The sequence below is a fragment of the Equus caballus genome, chromosome X (genome assembly GCF_041296265.1).
Source record: "Equus caballus isolate H_3958 breed thoroughbred chromosome X, TB-T2T, whole genome shotgun sequence".
NCBI lineage: Eukaryota > Metazoa > Chordata > Mammalia > Perissodactyla > Equidae > Equus > Equus caballus.
In genome coordinates, this window is record NC_091715.1 from 6,701,964 (window position 1) to 6,723,317 (window position 21,354).

The 21,354-nt window shown below is 48.2% G+C and overlaps 1 protein-coding gene across 9 annotated transcripts in view; it reads left to right on the plus strand.

The window, feature by feature from the left end:
- SHROOM2 (shroom family member 2) overlaps window positions 1-21,354 on the plus strand; it is a 128,285-nt gene that overhangs the window by 68,553 nt on the left and 38,378 nt on the right. For 3 of the 9 annotated variants that reach the window (XM_070257983.1, XM_023634062.2, XM_070257984.1), the window contains exons 3-5: window positions 6,042-6,170; window positions 9,184-11,497; window positions 12,762-12,859. In XM_070257983.1, the coding sequence (XP_070114084.1) occupies window positions 6,042-6,170; window positions 9,184-11,497; window positions 12,762-12,859 (2,541 nt within the window). Of the gene's footprint in view, window positions 1-4,923; window positions 4,943-6,041; window positions 6,171-9,183; window positions 11,498-12,103; window positions 12,444-12,761; window positions 12,860-20,467; window positions 20,621-21,354 lie in introns of those variants that run through there. The other 6 variants (XM_023634059.2, XM_023634060.2, XM_023634063.2 and 3 more) reach the window with 5 other exon arrangements.

Consider the following 21,354-nt stretch of genomic DNA (forward strand, 5'->3'; position numbering starts at 1 on the left):
GAGCCACAAACACACAAATATCACATGTTGCCCTACCTGAGCTCGTGGCCAAATGATCGATTAGCTTGCTTAACCCTTGTTTAACATGATTCAGCTACCACCTGCCCACCCCAGGCTTCCTAAGAAAGGGTGGCTTTTCTGACAAAGACTTACATCGGGTTAGGGTCCCGACGGCGAGAGTGGCCAGCGCAGGTTCGGTTGTTCCAGGAGGTCATGAGGAATGGGGGCTGTATGCACCTCAACGTGTGATACGTACTCCTGGTTTTGTAAACAAAATGGGAATAGTGGTCCACATACTATCTCCCTCCCACTAGCGACAGCTGCTGTGTGTCTTTTATTGCAGAGGCTTGTTTTATTTCAGTGTGTGTGGTGAGCAGGGGACCGAGCAGCCAGGATAGGATTGCGGTAGGCTGCTTTTACAAAGCAGTGGCATCTTGTTTCATGGGGCCTGGGCAACTCGTATCTTGTCATCGTTTAGAAGCCGGGGCTGGGAGAGCGTTGTGTTAGGAGACGTGTGGATCACTATCTCTCTCTAGTGAAGTTTCTTTTCCAGACAAATGAGAGCAAGCACTTCCTTTCTCCAGAGTGGTGTCAGCTGGAAGCAAAGAACTGTAACCATAATCCCCACCAAGTGCACATCTGTTCTCCTTCACGATGCACAGGCGGTATCTGCAGCTAGTGAGACATCAAGGGGGAGGGGGTGTCTGCCCTGGCGACAGATCAACTCTCGGACCAGGAGGAGAGGCTGAGTAGAAAGTTCTTGCCTTACCCTTCCTCCCAGGCACTTCGTTGCTCCATCTTTGCTTGATCAAGGAAGTACTGCTCGCAGGAAAGTTCAGGGTAGATGTGGTAACCTTTTCCTTGTCCCGCTGTACAGTTGTCTTCTGTACTGTTTTCCTAGGTATCCAGGCCCCACCCTGGAGATCCTGGTGGGTGGGTCTGGAATGGAGCCCAGCGCTGGTATTTTCACAGAGGGCCACAGGCTGTTTTGCTGGGCAGCCACAGTGGTTATACCACTAGCTTAAGCAAATGTCCTTGGAAAAGGTTAAGAGCAGAAACTGGGTCACCTGTGGCATTTTCCTGATTAAAATACCTGAGTGGGTAAGACCCCCACTGTTGGAGATGTGTGACAGGGCTGGCCTGCTGGATGCCCTCGGTGTGTCCGAGCGCTGGGGTTACTGCACTCGCTGTTGGATGCTGTAAGATGAGCACAAAAAGCTCTGCCTGGAGAGCCCTGGGGCACAGGGATGCATGTTTCTCACTTCAGACCCAAATTGCCACAAGTTCAGCTCCTAAAAAGTATGTATAATTTCAAATCATTTGAATATTGTGCCATAAAGGATTTTCTAAAGCTTGCAATCACTCTTTTAGTTTTTCTTCCAAATTTACGTGGTGGTGTTAGTTTTGCTTAGAACAAAGCACGCCTGCCACGTCATCATCAGTCTTGAGCCATCTGGTGTGGCAGGCAGTTTTGCCAAGGCCAAATTATCGATAGGGTTGATTCATGTTATTTCCTGCCTCTTTGCCGGCAGCCTTAAACCCTTTTGTTACTCTAATTACGTCCACTAAGCTTGCATTCAGGAGCAGATTAACACCCCAGCAGAGGAGGTTCTTTGCAGGAGGCCGTGAGGGTAAGCCAGACTGTGTGGCATGGTTACATATTGGAAGAAAGGAGGTTTCAAATTCAGAGACAGCGCCCATGCTTGCTAGGAGAAAGTTTCTTGCAACATGCACTGGTTTCTGGATGTCAACACGTTGCAGTGAATTCTACACTAAGCCAGTATTGTGCTGTGCTCCCCCCGCTGCTGGCTTCTTGGAACTGTCCTTGAGCAGGTGGCTCTGAGAGCGGCTCCAACGTTGATTAGCACAGATGTTCCGGGAAGCAGCTACGTGCAATGGTGGGGCAAGAATCCCGGGATGGCTAGGACATCAGCAGGTTGTGTCTCTTCCCCCTCCCCTCCCCTCCAGAGAGCTCTTCCTGGGGAAGAAAGTGTGTGTGTGCCCATGGAGGGGACGCTGGTGGGTGTTAGCAAAAGCCCGTGCTTTTGGAGGGTGGTCTGAGATCATTTGTTCAAGTTTTTGGGGAAAAGTTTCTATTTTGGGGATTATGGCCGTTTGCTACTGTGCTTTTTTTCTTGCTAAAACAGAGTAGACCCAGAGGTTTATGCTGGACAGACATCCTGACTTGTTTGGGCTGTTGTCCATCATTGTTTTTTTTTTTTCCTCCTTTTTTAAAATTGAGATGTAATTGACACATAACGTATTAGTTTCAGGTGTACAGCATAATGATTTGATATATGTATGTATTGCAAAATGACCGCCACAATAAGTCTAGTTAACATCCATCACCGCACATCGTTACAAACTTTTTTTCTTGTGACAAGAACATTATCTTTCTTATTAAAATCAGGAGAAAAAAGGAAACCATGTATATCAGAATTGTTTTATTTTGGAAAACATTCCTTCTATTCAGATTTAGATTTAGTGTATGACTTAAGTGATTTAATCAGATGAATCTCTATTATGTGCATGCCCCCATCACCGAGTCCACCCAGGGCCCTCGGAGCCAGGATCCCTTTCCTCCCTGTTGACCTCCTTGGCCTCTCAGCCAGTGGGTCTGGTACCGTCAGACCATCCGAGCTCATGGGGACCGAACACAGGCTGTGTTTATTTTGTGAGGCCTCGCCTTTTAGCTTCATTCAGAAAAATTAGGAAAATAACCCAGTATTCATGTGATTTTTTTTTTAAATTTTGGAAGGGAAGGAGGGAATTTTTCTATTCTTTGTGTGAATGATAAACATTTCATTGAAGCACTTACTTTAATAATTCTTTTTTCAAAATGAGTTTTTGGTATCTAGATCTGTTCTTAATTTGCAATGATATATTGGCATTTTTTATATTTCTGATCTAAATGTCATTCTTTCAAAAACAAACAAAAGACTACCTAGCATATATTATTTTTAAAAACTGAAGTAAGTTTAGATGAATTTGGTGTGCATTTGTGGGAAAGCTTTCAGAGGAGCCCTCATTAGGATGAATAGTTTCATCCGGAGGAACAGAAAAACCAGTGTTAACAGCTGGTACTGTAGCTTTTCAGTATTTGTATGAAAGGAAAATTACGCGAGATTGAGGAGCACATTTTGGAAGAGTGACACTGGCCTGGGAGAATGCTCGCAAAGCCAGGGGGGCTGCGGAAAGGAGGGCCCACGAAGTCTGCAGGAGGCGTTCAGTTGTCTAAAAATGGATGGAAGGAAATGCAGAGATGTCACTGGTTGTCTTTAGGTCATGGGTTATTTTCCTTTGTCTTCTTATTGGCCTTTTAATTTTTAAATGTCTTGTATTTTCTAAAGTAGGCAGATATTTTAAGATTTACAAACATCAGTAGCCATTTGAGTAAGAAGGATTTCTTCCTGGTCTGCTGGGCTGACCATGGTGCTGACTGTTAGTCTCGAGTGGGCGTGACTGTGGACAAAGCCCCGTTGCGTTTCCGGAGCTCCTTGGATTGTGGAGCTCCATGCCCAGGAGGGTCAGCCCTCCTCCCCGGCATTGTTGGTCACTGCTGCTTCCTCCCTGGCATCCCTGCCCACGCTGCCCTGCGAGGAAGCACGACCTTGGGCCTCGGTGGAGCTGTGCAGTCCTTCGGGCCTGTAGTGAGCCCTGGCTCCCTCTCCTTCCTGTCAGCCTCTGGAGCTGCTCTCCTGTCAGCCCGTCCTGGCTGTTTTTAAGGCCAGAAATTGCCCTCTCTGTTCCTGCCTCCTGGTAGGGGCTTTCTTACTGGTCTCCTGAGCCAGCTTGCATCTGATTGTGGCCCTAGGAGAGAGCATTCCTTTTGCAGCTTTCCCATTGATTCCTGTGTGATATTTGCCACCGGACTGTGTCTCCCAGTGATGCTAGGACCTGGCCTGACCTGGTCCCACCATAGCAGACATGCCGATTTGAAGGAATGGTTCAGGTTGTGTTTATCACTTCTGATGCTCCCAGCTCTGTTAGGTGGTGAGGGTGCTCCACCACGTACTGAGGACAGTGTGGTTGGTGTTCTCTCCCATCCCGGCGCATCCTGTGCCCTGTGTACTCATGGCCCCCACATTCCCAGAGACTGGGTGGTTTAAAGCTACCCTAGTGCGTATCTTGTGTAGGAAGAAACACCATAATCTTGTTGACATGAGGATCTTAAATCTGCACTTGTTTTTTTCCATCTGGGAGTGGTTGAAACTGAGCCAAAGGGATGATGAGTGTGCGAGAACTCTAGGTGGCACCAGAGTTCTCTGTCCCCAGAGCCTTCCTGATGGAGCCACCAGTGGGCAGGTGGTGAATGTCCTCCTCTCTCTTGTCAATACAAATCCAGCCTTTTCAGGCCATCAGAGGGGCTGACAAACAGAAACCATTCTGAACCTTCCTTGATTCCCAAATATGTTCATTATGCATGAGGAAAGTCAGAGGACCTGACAAAGGCACGTGTGTTTTAGGAACATTTCGCTGTCCCCAGTAGCCGTGATATCCTGTTATAGCTTGTGGGTATAACCCTTTTCACTGTGTTTTCATTTGTTTATTCTTTTTTTAAAAAAATAGCCCTATTTAGCACCATAACTTGACTGTGTCATCTTGAAATAGAGACATGTATCTCTAATTATCTTTTTAAAAAGGAGGAAACACATTTACCGTACTCACTACTGCCCAGTAAACTAGCTTATACCCCAGTCACTCCACTTGTGGAGGTGAAATGTGCTGCCACAAAGTGTAAGGTGTTTTCTTTTCCAAGCCCTCTTTTTCTTCTTTTTTACCTTTGCCTCCAGTTTCAATCAGTCTAGTTTATTTCCTTCATTAATTAACTCTAAAGGAAGATGAGAGAAGTTGTGGATACTATAGCACAGAAAAAGCCATCTACAAATGAAATTCACGTGGCCAGAACCTTCCTTACAAGGATTTTGAGAAACTCTATGAGGTATGGTCTTCGTTTTACATTCCCTTTACTTCTGAGGTGTGATAAATTCGTCTATTTTATGTTTTGGTTCATGGGAAACTATCGTAAAATCAACATATTTCACATTTTGCCACCCATGGCTTTTTCCTTATTAATTACCTGAGTCATCAGAAGGTTTATGTTATTTTTCTTTGATAGTCTTTATTGCAGTGTAATCGTTAATGTTTTTGCCTACTTGGAAGAATGTTTCATCTCCATCAGGTACCTAAAGAGGCTCAGTTGAGCTCTTCTCCATTCTGGATTGGGCTGTCAACTGTCCACAGTGAGGCTAGTTCTGTCCTAAATAGAGGAAGTGAGGAAGTCTCCTCACACGGCAGCACAATCCTGGAGGCTCTCTTAGGTCCACACAGCAGCTGCGGGGATTCCCAACTGGACTTAGGGTATCACACCTGGACAGGTGTGGCCAAAAAGCTAATAAATCTCTCATGGGTTGGTGGGGACTCTGGAGAGGGAGCCGGGGAAGGCTCACACCATGTTGAGAAGCCCTGCTAGTAATGGACTGGAGCCTGTTGGTCTAGGACGTTGTGATTCACGTGATGGGGACCCTTAGTTGACTTCACAGACACTCTCGGAGGCTCAGGGGCATATACGGCTACTAGTCTTAATTACAATATAGCTGTATTTCCTTAGTTAAGGAGTAAATAGACAGAAGCCGTCTAAACTCTGTTCTCCAGCTGAGCTGGGGACTCACTGAGCCTTTCTCCAGCACTATGCCTTCTCAAGGGGGCTGAGGGCCTGTGTAAAGCTTTGCCGAAGTGGGAAGGATGGAAGTTTCTGTTGTCTTGTTTGTGAGGACGGCAAGATTTATTTACTTACTTAAAATGAATTTGGAAGACTTTGGTTCACATTTTGGAGCTGGTGCTTCTCACTCTGCACCAGGGTCAGTTCTCCATTAACAAAAATGTGAAGACTGCTTGTGCCCAGATACAGTGGGAAGCGCCTGAAAGCAACGCTATAAATCGTGCAGTGGTAGCCGTGACTTAGTTCTGTCTCGCCCTCCTCTTTTGGCACGGAGTTGTCCCTTGTGTGTGGTCCCTGAGTCGTCTGCCTTCTTTTTCAGGAGGAATGAGCTGAGCTGGAGGCCTCACTCCTGGCACGCCACCAAGTTCTCCGAGAGCCACCCCGAGACATCAGCATCTCAGTTCTCCACCAGCGTCTACCCTTCTTGGCACGGCCGACACCACGCGAGGTAGGCTCTCGTTTCCTGCTGGGATGGGAAGTTTGTGTGACATTCTGCCAACACCCATAACTTCCCAGCCCTGTCACGATAGTGCCTTTCTTGACTTTAGAATGATTTTGTTTTCCAGATGAGAAAAGGCCTGTGACACACCATTACTGGTAGGACTCGAATATTTTTTCACTGAGTAGGCAGGTGTACAATACTTAAAAATAAAAAATAAAACACTAAGAGAAAGGATGAACAAGTGTGCTTTGTCTTTGATGTCGTTTAATTGATAAATCAGGAGCCTGGGGATTTCCCTTTTTTGGCTGAATCCCTTTAGGCCGGCTGAGTTGGTGGTTCTGAGCCATGTGGGATGGCAATCTGTGCCACTCACGTGTCCACAGCCTCCATTCTTCTCTTGAGATTTTTACAGGTTGGAAAGCAGGAGCTATTTATGGGCTGGGCCGGGTGTATTTTGCAGGAACTCCCCAGGCAACTCCGTGAAGCATCAGCACCCTCTCCTCAACCCCCAGGGTGCTGCTGTGGAGGCGTGGAGGAAGCCAGGGGCTTCCCAGCCCACATGCCAGGGCTGTGACCCGCTTTGAGGGCCTGGTAGTGGTTTCCTGCCATGCATGAGACAGAGGAGGTGGGAGTTGTGGATTGGTGGAAGGGGGAGTGCTGGCTGCCCTGGAGCCCACATTTCAGGGTAGAAGGGCTAATACCCACTGAGCATGTGACAGCATCATAGGATGCCGGTTTAGTGAGGCTCCTGCTAGTCACAGGGCGCTGACTGGTCACCTCGGATTAGTGGCCAATGTCTTCACTAGTCTCCTGTTAGAAGGGTGACCATAATGACAGATAGTGTGTCTTTGGTGTGAGTGTGTATGTGTATCTGTGTGTTTATGTGCATGTGTATCTCTGTGTGCATTTACGGTGTGTACATGTGTGAGTGTGCATGTGTATCTATATTTGTGTGTGTCTGTGCATGCGTGTCTGAGTGTGCATATGTATCTAAGTGTGTTTGTGCCTGTATGTGTGTGTGTGTGTGTGTGTAGCTAATGTAACCATCTCAAAATCAATTGTGGGCTATTAGTAAATACCAGTCTGCTGCATAATTGCCAAGTAAAGTATTTATGTGATGGGAAGGAGATAAGTCCCAAATATTACCTATTTAAAGTGACAGGAGAGGATGGTGTTTGGAACCCAGGGTATTTTTGAAAAACCACAGATTCTCAACTGAGTGGTAAAACTTAAGTGAAAAGTGGGCCTTTTATTTCATTATTGAAGTGACTTAATGTAATAGGATCTCCAGTCAGCCCATTTGGCAGTGCCTTGATTACAGAAACACACATGCTGCCCACATCTGTGTGGACAGAGTGCTTAGCATGATTTATATCTGCTTGGACTTAGGAGCTCATGGGAAACCACCTCAGGAATGGGGTTGGAGGATGGAGAGGAATGGGCTCCGTTTCTGAGAAGGGTCCCTGCTCTCGCCTCACGAAAGGTGGTGTAAAACCCAAACGATCATCTTCCTTCCTCAGATGATGAGTTAGCCGGTGCACTGCCTGTGACCTTGCCCTGCTCTCATGTCTTTCTTTCTCCTCCTCATTCTTCCCAAACCTCAAGTAGCCACGGTTTGGTTTTTCTTGAGGCGTGACTATTCTAGCTTTGTTGCTCTTTCATGTTCACCATTGAGAGCTGTCAGCCTCACATGTACACCATTACTGTGTCCCAGAATGAATAATGCCTCAATTAACCATATATCACCTGGCTTGTTGTAATAAACCTGATTTTTTATATCCTCCTCTTAGACACCATCCTAGTTATGAACCTGTATCTTTGGTGTCTGTGTCCAGCTCCAGTGAACTCTGAAGGTTTAATCAGTCACCTCAACACAGCAGCATCTGTCTTGCTGATAAAGCCTGTTTCTCAAGTTATCTGTCACAAGTGCCATTGACTGGGAGTTGAGAGAGGAGCTATCAATACTGTAATATTTGGGTTTGGAAAAGTAATGTTATCCCTGAAGTTTTCGTTTTTCTTGTTCTTTTTGTGGAGAAAGATTCACTCTAAGCTAACATCTGTTGCCCATCTTCTTTTTTTTTGCTCGCCAAAGCCCCAGTGCACAGTTGTATATCCTAGTTGTAAGTCCTTCTGGTTCTTCTATGTGAGATGCCACCACAGTATGGCTACTGACAGATGGGTGTGGTTCCACGACTGGGTAGCGAACCTGAGCCACTGAAGCGAAGTGTGCTCAACTTTAACCACTAGGCCATCAGGGCTGGCTTGAAGTTTTCCTTTTAATTTGAAAATCGCTCTCATTTGATTGCCTCTCTTGTGTTAATAATCCACAATAAGAATCATTGCATATACTGAACCAGGTCCACAAACTTGTTCTGTGAAGGGCCAGATAGTAAATATTTCAGGCTGTCTGGGCCAGTGTCTGTTGCAGCAACTCAACTCTGCCACTGGAGCTTGAAAGCAGCCACAGATTACGTGTAAACACATGGCCAGCTCTGTGTTCTAATGCAACTTTATGAACGCTAAAATTTGAATTTCATATCATTTTCACAGGTCATAAAATATCCTTATTTTGACTCACCCCCACCCTAACCCCAACCATTAAAAAATCTAAAAACCATTCTTAGCTCGTGGGTTTGCCACCGCCACACTTAACTAGTGGTTGGTGGTAAGCGATCACACAGGCATGCCGGCTGGTGACCGCTGTGGGCTTTGACCACCTGCAGGCATTGAGAAATGTATGGGGGCATTTGAAGGTCTCTGTTTGGGAAAAGGCATCACATGAGGAGGACTTGGGCCTTTGAGCCTGCCCTCAGACTGTTGCTCTTTGAAATGCTGTGATTTGGATGTGGGGAGGTCACACTTTGGCTCTGGGGATCCCATTCCGGAAACAGTTATCAGGGCCCGGCATCTTGATGCCTGCGTAGGGCCAGCTGTGTTCACGGTGCTATCATCTCAACTGCCCTTTGCTGTAACTCGATTCTAAAGCCAACTGTTCCCTGTGGTTCTTCTCGTTTCCTAGTTCTTCCTCCCATGACCTGTCAGGTACATGGGAGCAGACAAATCTGCAGCGCACCTCTGACCATTTCAGCTCCCTGGGCAGTGTCGACAGCCTGGACCACCCTTGCCAGCCCTACTCCTCTGGATGCCTCTCGGCCGCCAAGTCCAACAGCAGCATCGACCGCCTGGGCGGCCCAAACCAGCGCGACTCGGCTTATGGCTCGTTCTCCACCAGCTCCAGCACGCCTGACCACACCTTGCCCAAGGCCGATGCCTCCTCCACAGAGAACATCCTCTACAAAGTGGGCCTGTGGGAGGCCTCCAAGCCGGGCAGCAGCCGGCAGGGCCAGGCCGCCGGTGACCCTCAGGGCCTAGAGGACAGGCTCGGGTATTTCCCACCCAGGGTCCTCTGTGACAGCAGCAAAAGCCCCAGGCCAGATGATAGTCCTGAGCCCAAGGTGGCCTCCTCTGGGAGGTCCAGTTTTGGGCCGGTCTGGTATGTTCCCGATAAGAAAAAAGCACCTTCTTCCCCTCCCCCACCACCTCCCCCTCTCCGCAGTGATAGCTTCGCTGCCACCAAGAGCCACGAGAAGGCCCAGGGCCCCCCATTCTCAGAGGTGGCTGACACGCAGCACTTTCCAGGCCTGACCTGGGCTCAGCCCCGCAGCGACTGGAGGCCAGAACCTGGCGACCAGCAGCGAAGGCTGGCACATCCCACCGACGGGAGGAGACCTGGGGGGTCAGTCTGGGCCCCGGATGCACCCTGCGAATGGCCGGCCTCTGACCATGAGGCCCCCAGCATGCTCCAAGCCTCTCTGTCCAGCACAGATGTGCGTTGCCCACAGCCTTCCTATGGGTACCAGCACCTGCGCCAGTACAGCGACGAGAGTCCCTTCTTGTACGAGGGCCCCAGCGCCACCACGTCGCCGAGGAAGCAGCTCCACGTGGCCCTCACTGGGGGCTTCCAGGACGACAGCCCCACTCAGGTCAGGTGGCCCAGCGCTGCCGACCAGAAGGGGGACAGCAGTGGGCAGAGCCGCTTCTGCGCCCCCATGAGGCAATGCCTTCAGGGGGGCACCAGGGCCGCGCCGCTACGGGGGGCCGGTTGGCATCCTGCCACACAGCCGCCGGGCCCCAAGCCCCGGGGCGGCCTGTCTCTGCTTGAGGGGTCCCGGGGCGCCCCTGTGAGGGCAAGCGGGGACCCGGAGGGCCGCTCCCCAGGAGTCATGGAGAGAGCTGGCCTGAAGAAGGCGATGACCGGCCTCCCGTGGGCTGATGGAGAAAGCAGCAAGATCTCCCCTCGGCAGACCCCCATGCTGCACTTACTGGCCCAGGAGGGCACCCGCCGGCCCGAGGACAGCCAGGAGGGTGACCCGGAGAGGCCGCCACCCCTCGATGCCCAGGGGGGCAAACCCACACGGAGAAGTGACCGGTTTGCCACCACCCTGAGGAACGAGATCCAGATGCGGCGAGCCAAGCTGCAGAAAAGCAAAAGCACGGTGACTCTGGCTGGCACCAGCGAGGGTGAGGAAGAGGCCGCAGGCGCCGGCCCAGAAGGTTCTTTCCCAGGCACCTATAAAGACCACCTGCAGGAGGCCCAAGCCCGGGTCCTGAGGGCCACGTCGTTTAAGCGCCGCGACTTGGACCCCAGCCCAGCTGACCACTACACAGGGTTACCGGACCACAGCACAGACCCCGACCCTGTCCCCCGCTCCTGGGAGGTGAGCCTGGCCAAGCCGCCGTCATCTGCAGGTGGCATGCCACATGTTCCCCGCATAGGGGGCCGGAGACGGTTCACGGTAGAGCAGAAACTGAAATCGTACTCAGAACCAGAGAAGATGCATGAGGTGGGGCTCTCTGGGGATCACCGCCCACCCCAGCACCCCGGCACATCCCAGGAGACCATGGGCACCTTTGCCGACAGGTGGAAGTTTTTTGAGGAGACGAGCAGGCCTGTTCAGCAGAGGCCTGGGCAGAGGCAAGCGCTCTGTGGGCTCTCGAAAGAGAAGCTGGAGAGGCCGCGGACGGGAGGCCACGTATGCGAGGATGCGGAGCCTTGCTTCCAGAAGAGGGCCCACACGACCTCCTTTGGAGAAAACGCTGATGGTCACAGGACAGCGGGGAAGCTGGGGAAGTCAGAACCGCCTCAGAGACTTGGAACCTTCGCAGAGTATCAGGCCTCTTGGAGGGAACAGAGGAATGCCCTGGAAGCCAGGAGTTCAGGGAGGTATCACTCAGCGGACGACATTCTGGATGCAGGTCTGGACCAACATGAGAGGCCACAGTACATTCACGAAAGGTCCCGGTCATCGCCGTCCACAGACCTCTACAAACAGGTAAGCATCGCGTGTGAGCAAGGACAAAGCCACCCCCTGACCACCATCTTAAGGCACACATTGGACACCCCTAAATATGATGGTCCAGTGTCAGTGTGACTTGGGTCCAGACGTTTGAGCATTTACACGCATCTGCTCTTCCAGCATCGATTTGTGTGAAAGGTACCTGGGGACAGAACTGACTTGTCACAACAATTTAAGTGCCATATTTTCACCCACATCTTGAATTCCTAGCCTCCTCGTTGTCTCTTGCTTCAGCTGTCTTTCCCCTTGGTTAGCTAGTCCCTGCATTAACACCAAGGAAAGAACTAAGGGGAAACGAGAGAAAGTGTTAGGTTCTCCTCTGAAATGAAAAGGGATGCTTTATGTAAAGGCTTAAGACAACATATGATACCCACTTTTCAAATATCGACATCATTTAATATTTTTAGTATTTTTGTTTTTTTGCAAATATTTTTTAAACATTGCTCTGGGACAAATGTAATTAAAAATGCAACGCATTAAACTATTTCACTTTTTTTTGAGGCAAGAGTTTTGATGGTAAAAATTCACTTCAGGGCTTCTGGAAAACTGCATATTCATATCCATGCTTCAAAGTCAACAGCCAGTCTCTCCCTCCCTCCCCCTGCTTTTTCTGCCTTTTAAATCTGCATTTATATACTTCAAAGAAAAAAATTCTTGCAGCAACAGATGCAGTTTCTTTTAAAAAGAGCCAGTAGTAGGTTTAATACACACACTTCGCACGTGCATGTAAAGAGAGCTGCGCGGTTCTCTGTGGCATCCTGGTGCTGAATGGCCATGCAGACACTGCAAGCGTTTGTTTCTGCCATGGCAGTGCCCTGGGCTGTGCACTGTGCAGCGTGACCTTGGAGAATTCCACGCTTGCTCAGTCAGGAGAGAAGAATCCCAGACTCGGACAAGTCCTGGGGCTCGAGGCTTCACTGCAGTGAGTTGTAACCAGCTGTATTTGATTTGGGTTTTTTGGCCAATTGTGTCATACGGTTTTACAGACCTGACGTAGGAGTTCTGCTTCCTGGCCAGAGCTGAAGTGGACGCACGGTCTAGTTGAGTCGTTTCGATGAAACCTTTTGGGGAGCTGAGCTGGCCAGTCCCGTGGCTGCGTGTTGGTAGGAGACAGTAGGCTGCGTCAGTGCCTTTGTGGTACAGGCTGGCAGGCGAACCCACAATGAGGGGGTTTGTAATAATAGATGTCTTGAAGAAGGCAGCCTGATAACTTGGTGTCTCATTGTGCTGCCCCTGGCAGGAAGCTTCCGTTGAACCACGACGACAAGCAGAGGACCCTGGTGAGCACAAAGAACTTTCCCCCACGGTCAGGGCCGAGGAGGGACGTCTTACCCCGAGGTAGGTGAATTTTGGATTTAGGGTTACTAAGAAGGCATCTTGGGGGTAGGCTTCTTTATGGTGGGTGAATGCTTGGTTAACGTGGCCAGGCATCTGGTTTTGGCCAAACCCAAAGTGGCTACTAGCTGGGTGTGATTTCCAGCATCCCTGGCTGCGCATGACCATGACCCTGGCCCTGCACGGCTGCCGGAAGAATCCCAAGGGTGGCAACGCCTTCTAATGCCATCGTGGCACTTCTGGTTCTTAAAATGGCTGCTGTGTTTTCCGTACAGAGAGGTTCTTTATGTTGACAGGATGAGAACTCCAGTGTAACGTGCTTGAACGGAATGCTTTTCCCAGAAAGCTGACTGAAGGGATGCTTTAACAATCCAGCATGCAGCTGGGGTGCTGGGGCACATCTCTGAATCGGAGTTGTCTGGAAGGATCATCAGAAAGGAATAGGGCAAGCCTTTCTAAATTGGGCTTAATGAGTTAATTTTGAGCTTTAAAATAGAAATCAAGTCAGTTGGCTCCCCAAGAGAGGATCAGAGCATCTGAAAGAACTGTGGATGGCAGGAGTGCAAACAGTGCTGTGTGCCATAATTCTAAAATGTGGCGAGTGTAGCTGTTTAATTGTAACGACAATGGAATTTAGATTGAATACATCGTGTTGTCTTGCCCTTCATACATGAAGAGGGTGGGAGAAGAGAGCATAGATTAGATCACATAGGAGCTGTGGTGTAACTGTATTTTCAAAGGGCCGGTGGAGGAATGGAAAGACATGTGTGCACAATAGGGTCATGGAGGGCAGATTTTTCTGTTGCCTTGAGAATTTCAGGTGATTGGTGCAGTGTGCAAATTAAACACTAACCTCAATATTCAAGGTCCTGTTGTAGAAATAACCAATTTAAATGTTTGCTTTTGAGAGCCTTGTGTAATGGGATTTATTTCATTTGGCTTTAAACTGAGTGCTTTTCGCCTTATAGGAGAGGACCAAATATTTACATGGCTCTGAGAACAGGAGTGGTATTTTGTGTATGCTTGTGTAGGAAGTTGCTGCAATTACTTAATCTATCGCTAAAACCAAGAACCCCTGGGTGAGAAAGGCTGGTGAACAATACACCTACAGAATTTCCCGGTGTCTGAGAAGCACAGCGATAGTTTTATTACTATGGATTCTGAGCAAGTCACGTGCTGGGCACCAGCTGCGATCTTTGTTCAAAGCCGGCTTCCGGGCCCTGCTGGGCTGTGAGGGCGCCCCTGCACTGCAGTGCGGGTGGGGCGCTCCGTGCGCCCTGCACACGTGGGATCGGCATGGCTCCTGCGCTCGGGCCCTGAGCGTTCAATTTCAACTGCGGAGGGGGCGTGTGGTGCTTGGAGTTTAGTGCCTCTGCTGTGAACAGAGAGGCACGTTGAATAGCTGTAATGTACAGATTGTGTGTGTGTTTTGTTGATGGCACTCTCGATCATGAAAGGGTCAAGAGGAAGGGGGAGGGTCCCTCTGCCTCATTTATCATGGCCCTGTCTTCTAGCAGACTGCGGGGCCGCTCTGAAGAAATTAGTTCCAGAAGCTTTCTGCTTTTGAGCTACAAACCCAGCAATTTTCAGAATTGTTGTCTGCGTTTTTGAAGAGTGGTGAGACTCAAATGAAATTCTAGAATAAGAATGTTGAAAAGCCGTTCTCAACTTTTTCCAGAGAATGTTTGTTTTCTGAAGTGTTGGCAAGTAGTGGTGCACTTGAAACATTAAATTTGAGAATAAAAGAAACGAATATTCAGGCAAAGACTGTTCTCTGCTCACCAAAAACAAAATCTATAATGTAAAGATTTAAGATGACCAATGTTTTGCATAAATTTAAAGTAATGTAAACATGTCTATATAAAGAATATAAATTGATATAAGTATAACATAAAGACTATAAATATAATTTTGTTGTGATTTGTTGGGATGACAGAAGAGTGTCAGGATGAGAATTATTATTCATGCAAATCTGATTGAGAACATTTTTGAGATTCAAGATTCTGTGTTCTATATGAAGACAAGTAGGACAAAGGTTTTGTCCCCAAAGGACCTTGCAGTGTAGGAGGGAAGAGGAGACTCCCATACTTACCAGTGAAATGATGATACATCATTGTGATTTTTGTAAAAAGTTACATGGTGCTTTAGGGTGTTGGAGGAAAGAGGGTGAGATAACTTTCTGGCTGAGTTATGGGGAAGACAGGTGGTGTTTGAGCTAAAATAAAGCCAAACCAGAGGGAACAAATCTAGCTGCATTTGGTTACCTCCAGCTTTTCCTGTCATGAGCAGCCCACCTTACTCACTCTGTCCCAACCCATCAGCTCCCACTGTTTCCAGAGGTTTTGCACCACATCTCCAAGCTCAGTCGTTATGACCAACAGGGGCCGGCTTTCTGCAGACATTCTACCCCGCTGACTTGGGGTTCTTGAACGCTGGCTGTAGCAGTTTGCTTGGGCTGCCATAACAAAATGTCAGAGACCAGGCAGCGTCCACAACAGGAATGTATTCTCTCGCAGTTCTGGAGGCCAGAAGTCCCAGATGAGTGTGTGGGCAGGGTTGGTTTCTCCCGAGGCCTCTCTCGGTGACTTGAGGATGGCCACCCTCTCCCTGTGTCCTCACGGCCATCCCTCTGTGTGTCCTCGTCTTCTCTTTTGTAAGGGCACCACTCGGACTGGATTAGGGTCCGCCTGATGACCTCATTTTCCTTAATCACCTTTTAAAGACTATCTCCAAATACAGTCACCTTCTGAGGTCCTGGGGATTAGGACTTCAATGTGTGGATTTGGGGGGAGGGCACAATTAGTGCATGACACTGGGAGAAATGTCTCTGCTTTCCCTTATACCTTCTACTGACCACTTCTGTCAACTACATCAGCTCCCTTGGGAGGAGCCATTCCATCACTGAGCTGATGAGCATGTATTTAAAATAAAGGGAAGAGGGGAGCTGCCATCCTAGTGTGCAGCTGGTGAAGAGGGGAATTTGGCGAAACCTCTTTGGAGGGCTCTCTGGCGGCGTGTGACTGAATCTTTACAGTTGCACACACCTTCTGGCTCAGTAATACTGCTTTTAAGAGTTGACCCAAGCGGATGCCTGTGGGCACCCTGAAAAGAGGCATTCCCTGCAGACTGCGATGGTGTGGGGAGAGGGGTGACCCTGGTGCTCTCCTGGCAGATATGTTTGCGGCGCCCTTCACCAGTTCTCATGGAGCTGTCCCCCCACCTGGAGGGCTGGTAGCGCCTCTGACTGAAGAGAGTAGAGATTGAACTCTTATGCTCCTCCAGCATTGTCCTGTCTGGGCTCTGATCTGAGCCATAGCTCCTCCGTTCGTTCACCTTGCTGCAGATGCCTAAGCCCCTCCTGTACGTCCCCTGTGCAGTCCATCTCTATGTGACCAGCTCTGCTTCCAGACTCTCTGAGGTCAGTGTTCTCCCCATCTCCGTCCAAGCTTTCATCATCTGCAGCCTGGACTACGGCAGCTGCCTCCTTGCTGCTGTCCCTGCTTCCATGGCTGACCCCCACAGTCCATTCCTCCCCTAGCACCTAATAAGCTGGTCTTGGAATATAAATCAGATTATAGTTGTCTCCCTCCCCCAGCCACTCGATGACTTCTACTTGCACTTGGAATAAAATGCCAACTCCTTACTATGGCCTGCAAGGCCCTGTATGCCCTCTTTTCTCCAAGCTGGCCTTTGTCACTCTCTCTTCCCATCCCCAGGCCTCATTGCCACCTTTCTGTCCTTTGAACAAGCCAAGCTCATTTCTCCCTCAGGGCCTTGATGCTTGTAAGGCCATCCTTGGGATGCCATGAGCCTTCCTCAGGGCACCTGCCTAGCAAATGGCAGCTGGGTGGACCTGCATGGCTTGGGAAGGGGACCCTGTGTAAGCATACTGACTGATAGATGGACCAGTCATTAGCTGAATGAATGGAGAGATGGGTGGATGGATGGGTTGGTGGGTGGATAAATAGATGGGTATATAGATGGATGCATGAGTACATGGATGAATGGGTGGGTAGGTGGGTGGAAGGATAGATTGGTAGATGAATGGGTGGGTACTAGCCTAACATTCCTTGAGTCGATCCTTCTTGATCATGGTGAGTAATATTTCCGTGTTGGCACATTCTGTATGCTGAAATTTTATTTAAGATTTTAGTGTACATGACAGTAAAACGGGCCTTTCTTATCTTTCTGTGCTGGCATAGCATTTTGAATCAAGACATAAACATCTCAAAATAAATTTGGTAGTGTGGACTTGTTTTCCAGTGTCGAATTTTAAACCTTGTAAGAAAGCTAAGTTTTGCTACATTTGATTATTGCTCCTTGAATTTGAGAGTTTTTCATTGAGGATTGTGTTCTGGGAGGCTCAGGAGACTGAAGCTAAAAGGAGATCTGGGGTGGTGCTGGGCAGCTCTAGGTGCTGGCGGCTTCCCTCTTCTCTACTTTCTTCCAGCCGTTTCCACCCCCGCCTTTCAGAGCTGCTGCCAATGGGCTGGCATTGACCTGCAGGCTTGTGTTTTGTTGGGACAGATGAGGAGGTGGAGAATGAGAATTCCAGGAACAGCCACAAAATGGAATCCATATGAAATCGAGCTCTTTAGGGAAAATGTGCTTTAATGTTAAATTCTTAAACGAAATCCACCTGAGGGTCACCTTGCTGTGTGTTTTCCCTGAGAGGTGGCTTGGTGTACAGAGGGTAGTGTGAAGACTGTTTTTCATTTACTAAACAAGCTGCTTACAAGTAGATTTCAGAGTGAGTAAGAGAGATTCACCATCTGAGCTCTACCCTTCATTTGTAGCTTTAGGGAAGATACTTACTTTTCCTGGCCTTCAATTAGCTAAGGGGCAATTGAAGCTTTCCATTTTGAACTGCTCCGCTGGGTAATTATGAAGCCTGCCTGGGATAACAAGACGAAACTTCAGCTTGGAAGTTTTCCAGGGCTGGGCCTGGCATCGGGCATAGCTGCCTTCCAGGACAGGGCAGTGCCCTGGACAGAGCAGTTCTCTTTGTGTGTGGAGTACTTGCGGACATACCTCCGTCATCTCAGAAATGAGAAGCAGCAGCTGTAGGAAACACAGTACTCAGGTCTGCTGGTTTGTTTTCTCGTCTCCATTTGTAGCTGCATACATTTTCTCCTCATATTTGTTCCCGTGTGGATTTAGGAAAGGTAGAGTCAGGACAAGCGACTGCAGATTTGTTTCCTTGCTGGATTGGACTTGTGACTGCACATTGTTTGGAAGGAAGCATTTTAAGGCAATAGTTTGAGGGTTACAGGGTTTGGGGGTGGGGATGAGAAAGCGAGACCAGGGAGACAGGTCCACAAAGCACCAACATGGAGGGAGAAAGTGGGCTGAAGGAGGGCAGGAGGTATTAACTACTTGAAATGCTGAGGGGAAGAGGGAGGAAGCATGGATGAACATTGAACCCAGACATCTGAGTTCTGGATGGGAGGGGAGGCAGAGTCTTCTAGAAACAGCATGTCTGGAGGCAGCTTCTACCTTCTGATCCGATTCTGACGGAATTGCTGCGATCATGTGACTTCTGGTGCTTTCCCAGAACAATGCACAGCCCTCCAGAAGCTGCCCCTTCATCCTCAGCACCCGCCCCCGGTGACTGCACAAGAGCTCCCTTGTTAGCCAGGCAACAAGCTGGGAGGCCATGGAGCTCTGGATGCGGGGATTTCCACAGCTCCTTCTGATACAGTAACCCTCTGCTGTTTGATCTTACCGTCTCTTTCTTGCTCCTTCTGATACAGTAACCCTCTGCTGTTTGATCTTACTGTCTCTTTCTTACTCAGCTGACTGCTCTCTTCAAAGCTCCCGCCCTTGTTGGTTAACCTTGGTTGAATTGGCATGTAAAGGTACTCTTCAGTGTTTTTGCCTTGCTCCAAAAATCCAGCTAAACACACCCACACCCTTTATCCTCTCTTGGTTCTTCCAGCCATGCTTCCTTCCTGTGTGCTGTGTTTTAGGTCAATTTACCATGTTTTAGGGCTGAGATGGTCTGGGCAGCACCCATTGGCATGGCCATATGGATTGAAATACTCCTCATGTTAGAGCTATTCAAATTGGCGAAGGCGTGGGCGAAGCCTTCTCTGACTACTTTGGAGATGATCTTTGCTACCTTTTAATTCTTGTCAGCTCTTCTGGTTCATTGTCTAGTTATGGTACTGTCATCTTGACTCAAGAACCGAATTGTAAAGTGGCAGATCTTGGATGCCTGTTTCTTCTAATGGGACTTACTGCATCATGCTACGTAATCTCTATTTAGTTGGCTTTCCTACCGTTAATGAGTGAAGTCAAATGTCTGAATCAAGCCAGTATGATCAACCTGTGTTAGAAATATAAGCACATCTCATCCATGAACTGTGAACATCTGCTTTCAGTTCCTCCCCTGCAGAGGGTACAGAATATGAGAGAGCGCCATCGTGTTCTTGTGGGTGGTGTCATGAGTAGGCATCATTGCAGAAGTGGACATTATAAAACTGTGATAGAATGAAAACTCGCTTCACAGACTCGAGCAAGGTCATCCCTGATGACCCACGAGGGTCTGGCTGAGTCAACACATTCCTTCCTACACCTGCCTGCCTCCAAGCCTTCTTCAGCATCATTTGTTTTCAGGACCTTTGGAAAGCAGACCTCCATTTCAGGCTGTCTCTTTGTTTTGGGCAGGGGCAAAGCAGCTTAACTGCAGCAAGTTTTCCCTGTGCTATCTCTGTTGGCATTTTTACATTAGGATTCTGAAATCATAGTGTCTGGAGAAGACCACTGGGGAATCTCAGGCCCGCCAAGGGTAAGCAAGCTCCCTCACAAGATGACTGCAAGGACTGGGCAGTGTGTCTGGTTCTCAGTGAGTCCCTTGGGACTCAGTCTTTGTAGATGCCTATACATAGGGCCACATTGGCTCTTATTTGTCTCTGCAGTTACTGTAAATTTCTTGCTTTAACGTTTAAATTAGTCTAAATTACTTTTTTATTTTTTGAAATGGAGTTGCAAAGATTTTATTTATTTTTAAATTGTGGGAAGATCCACATAATGTAAAATTTACCATTTGAATGTGTAAATTCAGGGACTTTTGAGTGCATTTGCAACATTATGCATCCATCACTGCTATCCAGTTTCAGAATGTTTTCATCACCCCAAAAGGAAACCTTGTACCCAATTAAGTGGTCACTCCTGAAATGGGTTTATTTTTAATGTTTAACTTGAAATGCTACACTGTATGCGCTTGGACTGTCTTCCTAACGCACTGTGGCCGTTAGTTAGAGGTGAGATGGATACTTGGCGGTCAGAATTCATTTCCCACAGACTCAGCGTGTTAAGTGGTTGGTAGATTCCTGCAGCTAGTCTCAGATATCAATTTAACCCATAAATTTTCTGAAGGTCCATACATTTGAAATAAAACAGGAGAATAGTCTATGAGTCCTCCTTTTCTAAGCAATCTAAAATGTGTTAAAATATTTCCAAGTGCATGTTAAACCTGCACATACCCCAGGAATTTCCAGAGGAGCAGGTCAGAGCCAGGAGAATGTTTTCTGTCTATATCCCCCAAGAGGCTTCCCCCAACCCCCGCCCCCACTCAAGCATCCCTCTTTCCTCCTACTCCCACCACAGAACTCACCAGCACCAGAATTCAGAGGAAAGGCTGCTGAAGCAGGAAGACAGAAGCATGGATAGTGACGGAGCGGTAGCTGAAAAGTCTATCTACTTTAGATTTTTTTCAAACCTAGCGCTTGGAGCATATCCTTGGAAACACACATTCTCCTTGTGAGTTGAATTTTTTGTGTCTTCATTTCCATTCTAATCTTAAAATTCGTATCAGGATATTCTGGGTAATGTGCATGACCACACCTTGTGTGTGTGGCAGTGTCTCATTGTCAGCAGTAATTACATAATTGTCCCTGGCTGGGAGGAAAGAGTAGGTCCAGGCTTACATGGAAACCAAGCTCTCCTTCTAGAACAAGGGACAAGATGTCAGGGTGCCATGCCGACAGAGCTCTGTGTCCCATCAGTCAAAAGACAGGTGATGAGGCCTTTTGTGGCATCTGGGAAACCGTGGTACCTGAACCCAGAAGAAGTGACACTGATGTGCCTGGGACCATGAGAGTAACAGTTCATTCCTAGCAAAGCCATGCCATCCCTCACGTTAAACTAACATTGTCTTTATAGTTTTGCACTCATATAGCTTGCAAATTTGTTTTGTATTTTATAGCCTAAAAGCTATAAAAATAAGGAAAATAGTTTATATTTAGAGATATTTAACAGTATAAAAAAATAATCTAAGCCACATGTGATTCCGTGTGTATATAACCCCGGAATAGGCAAATCCATAGAGACAGAAAGTAGGTTCGTGGTTGCCAGGAATTGAGGCATGGAGGGAGTGGGAGGGACTGCTGATGGGTGTGGGGTTTGTTTCGGGGTGATGAAACTGTTCTGGAATTAGATATTAGTGATGGTTACACAGCTCTGTGACTAGACTAAAAACTACTGAATTGTACATT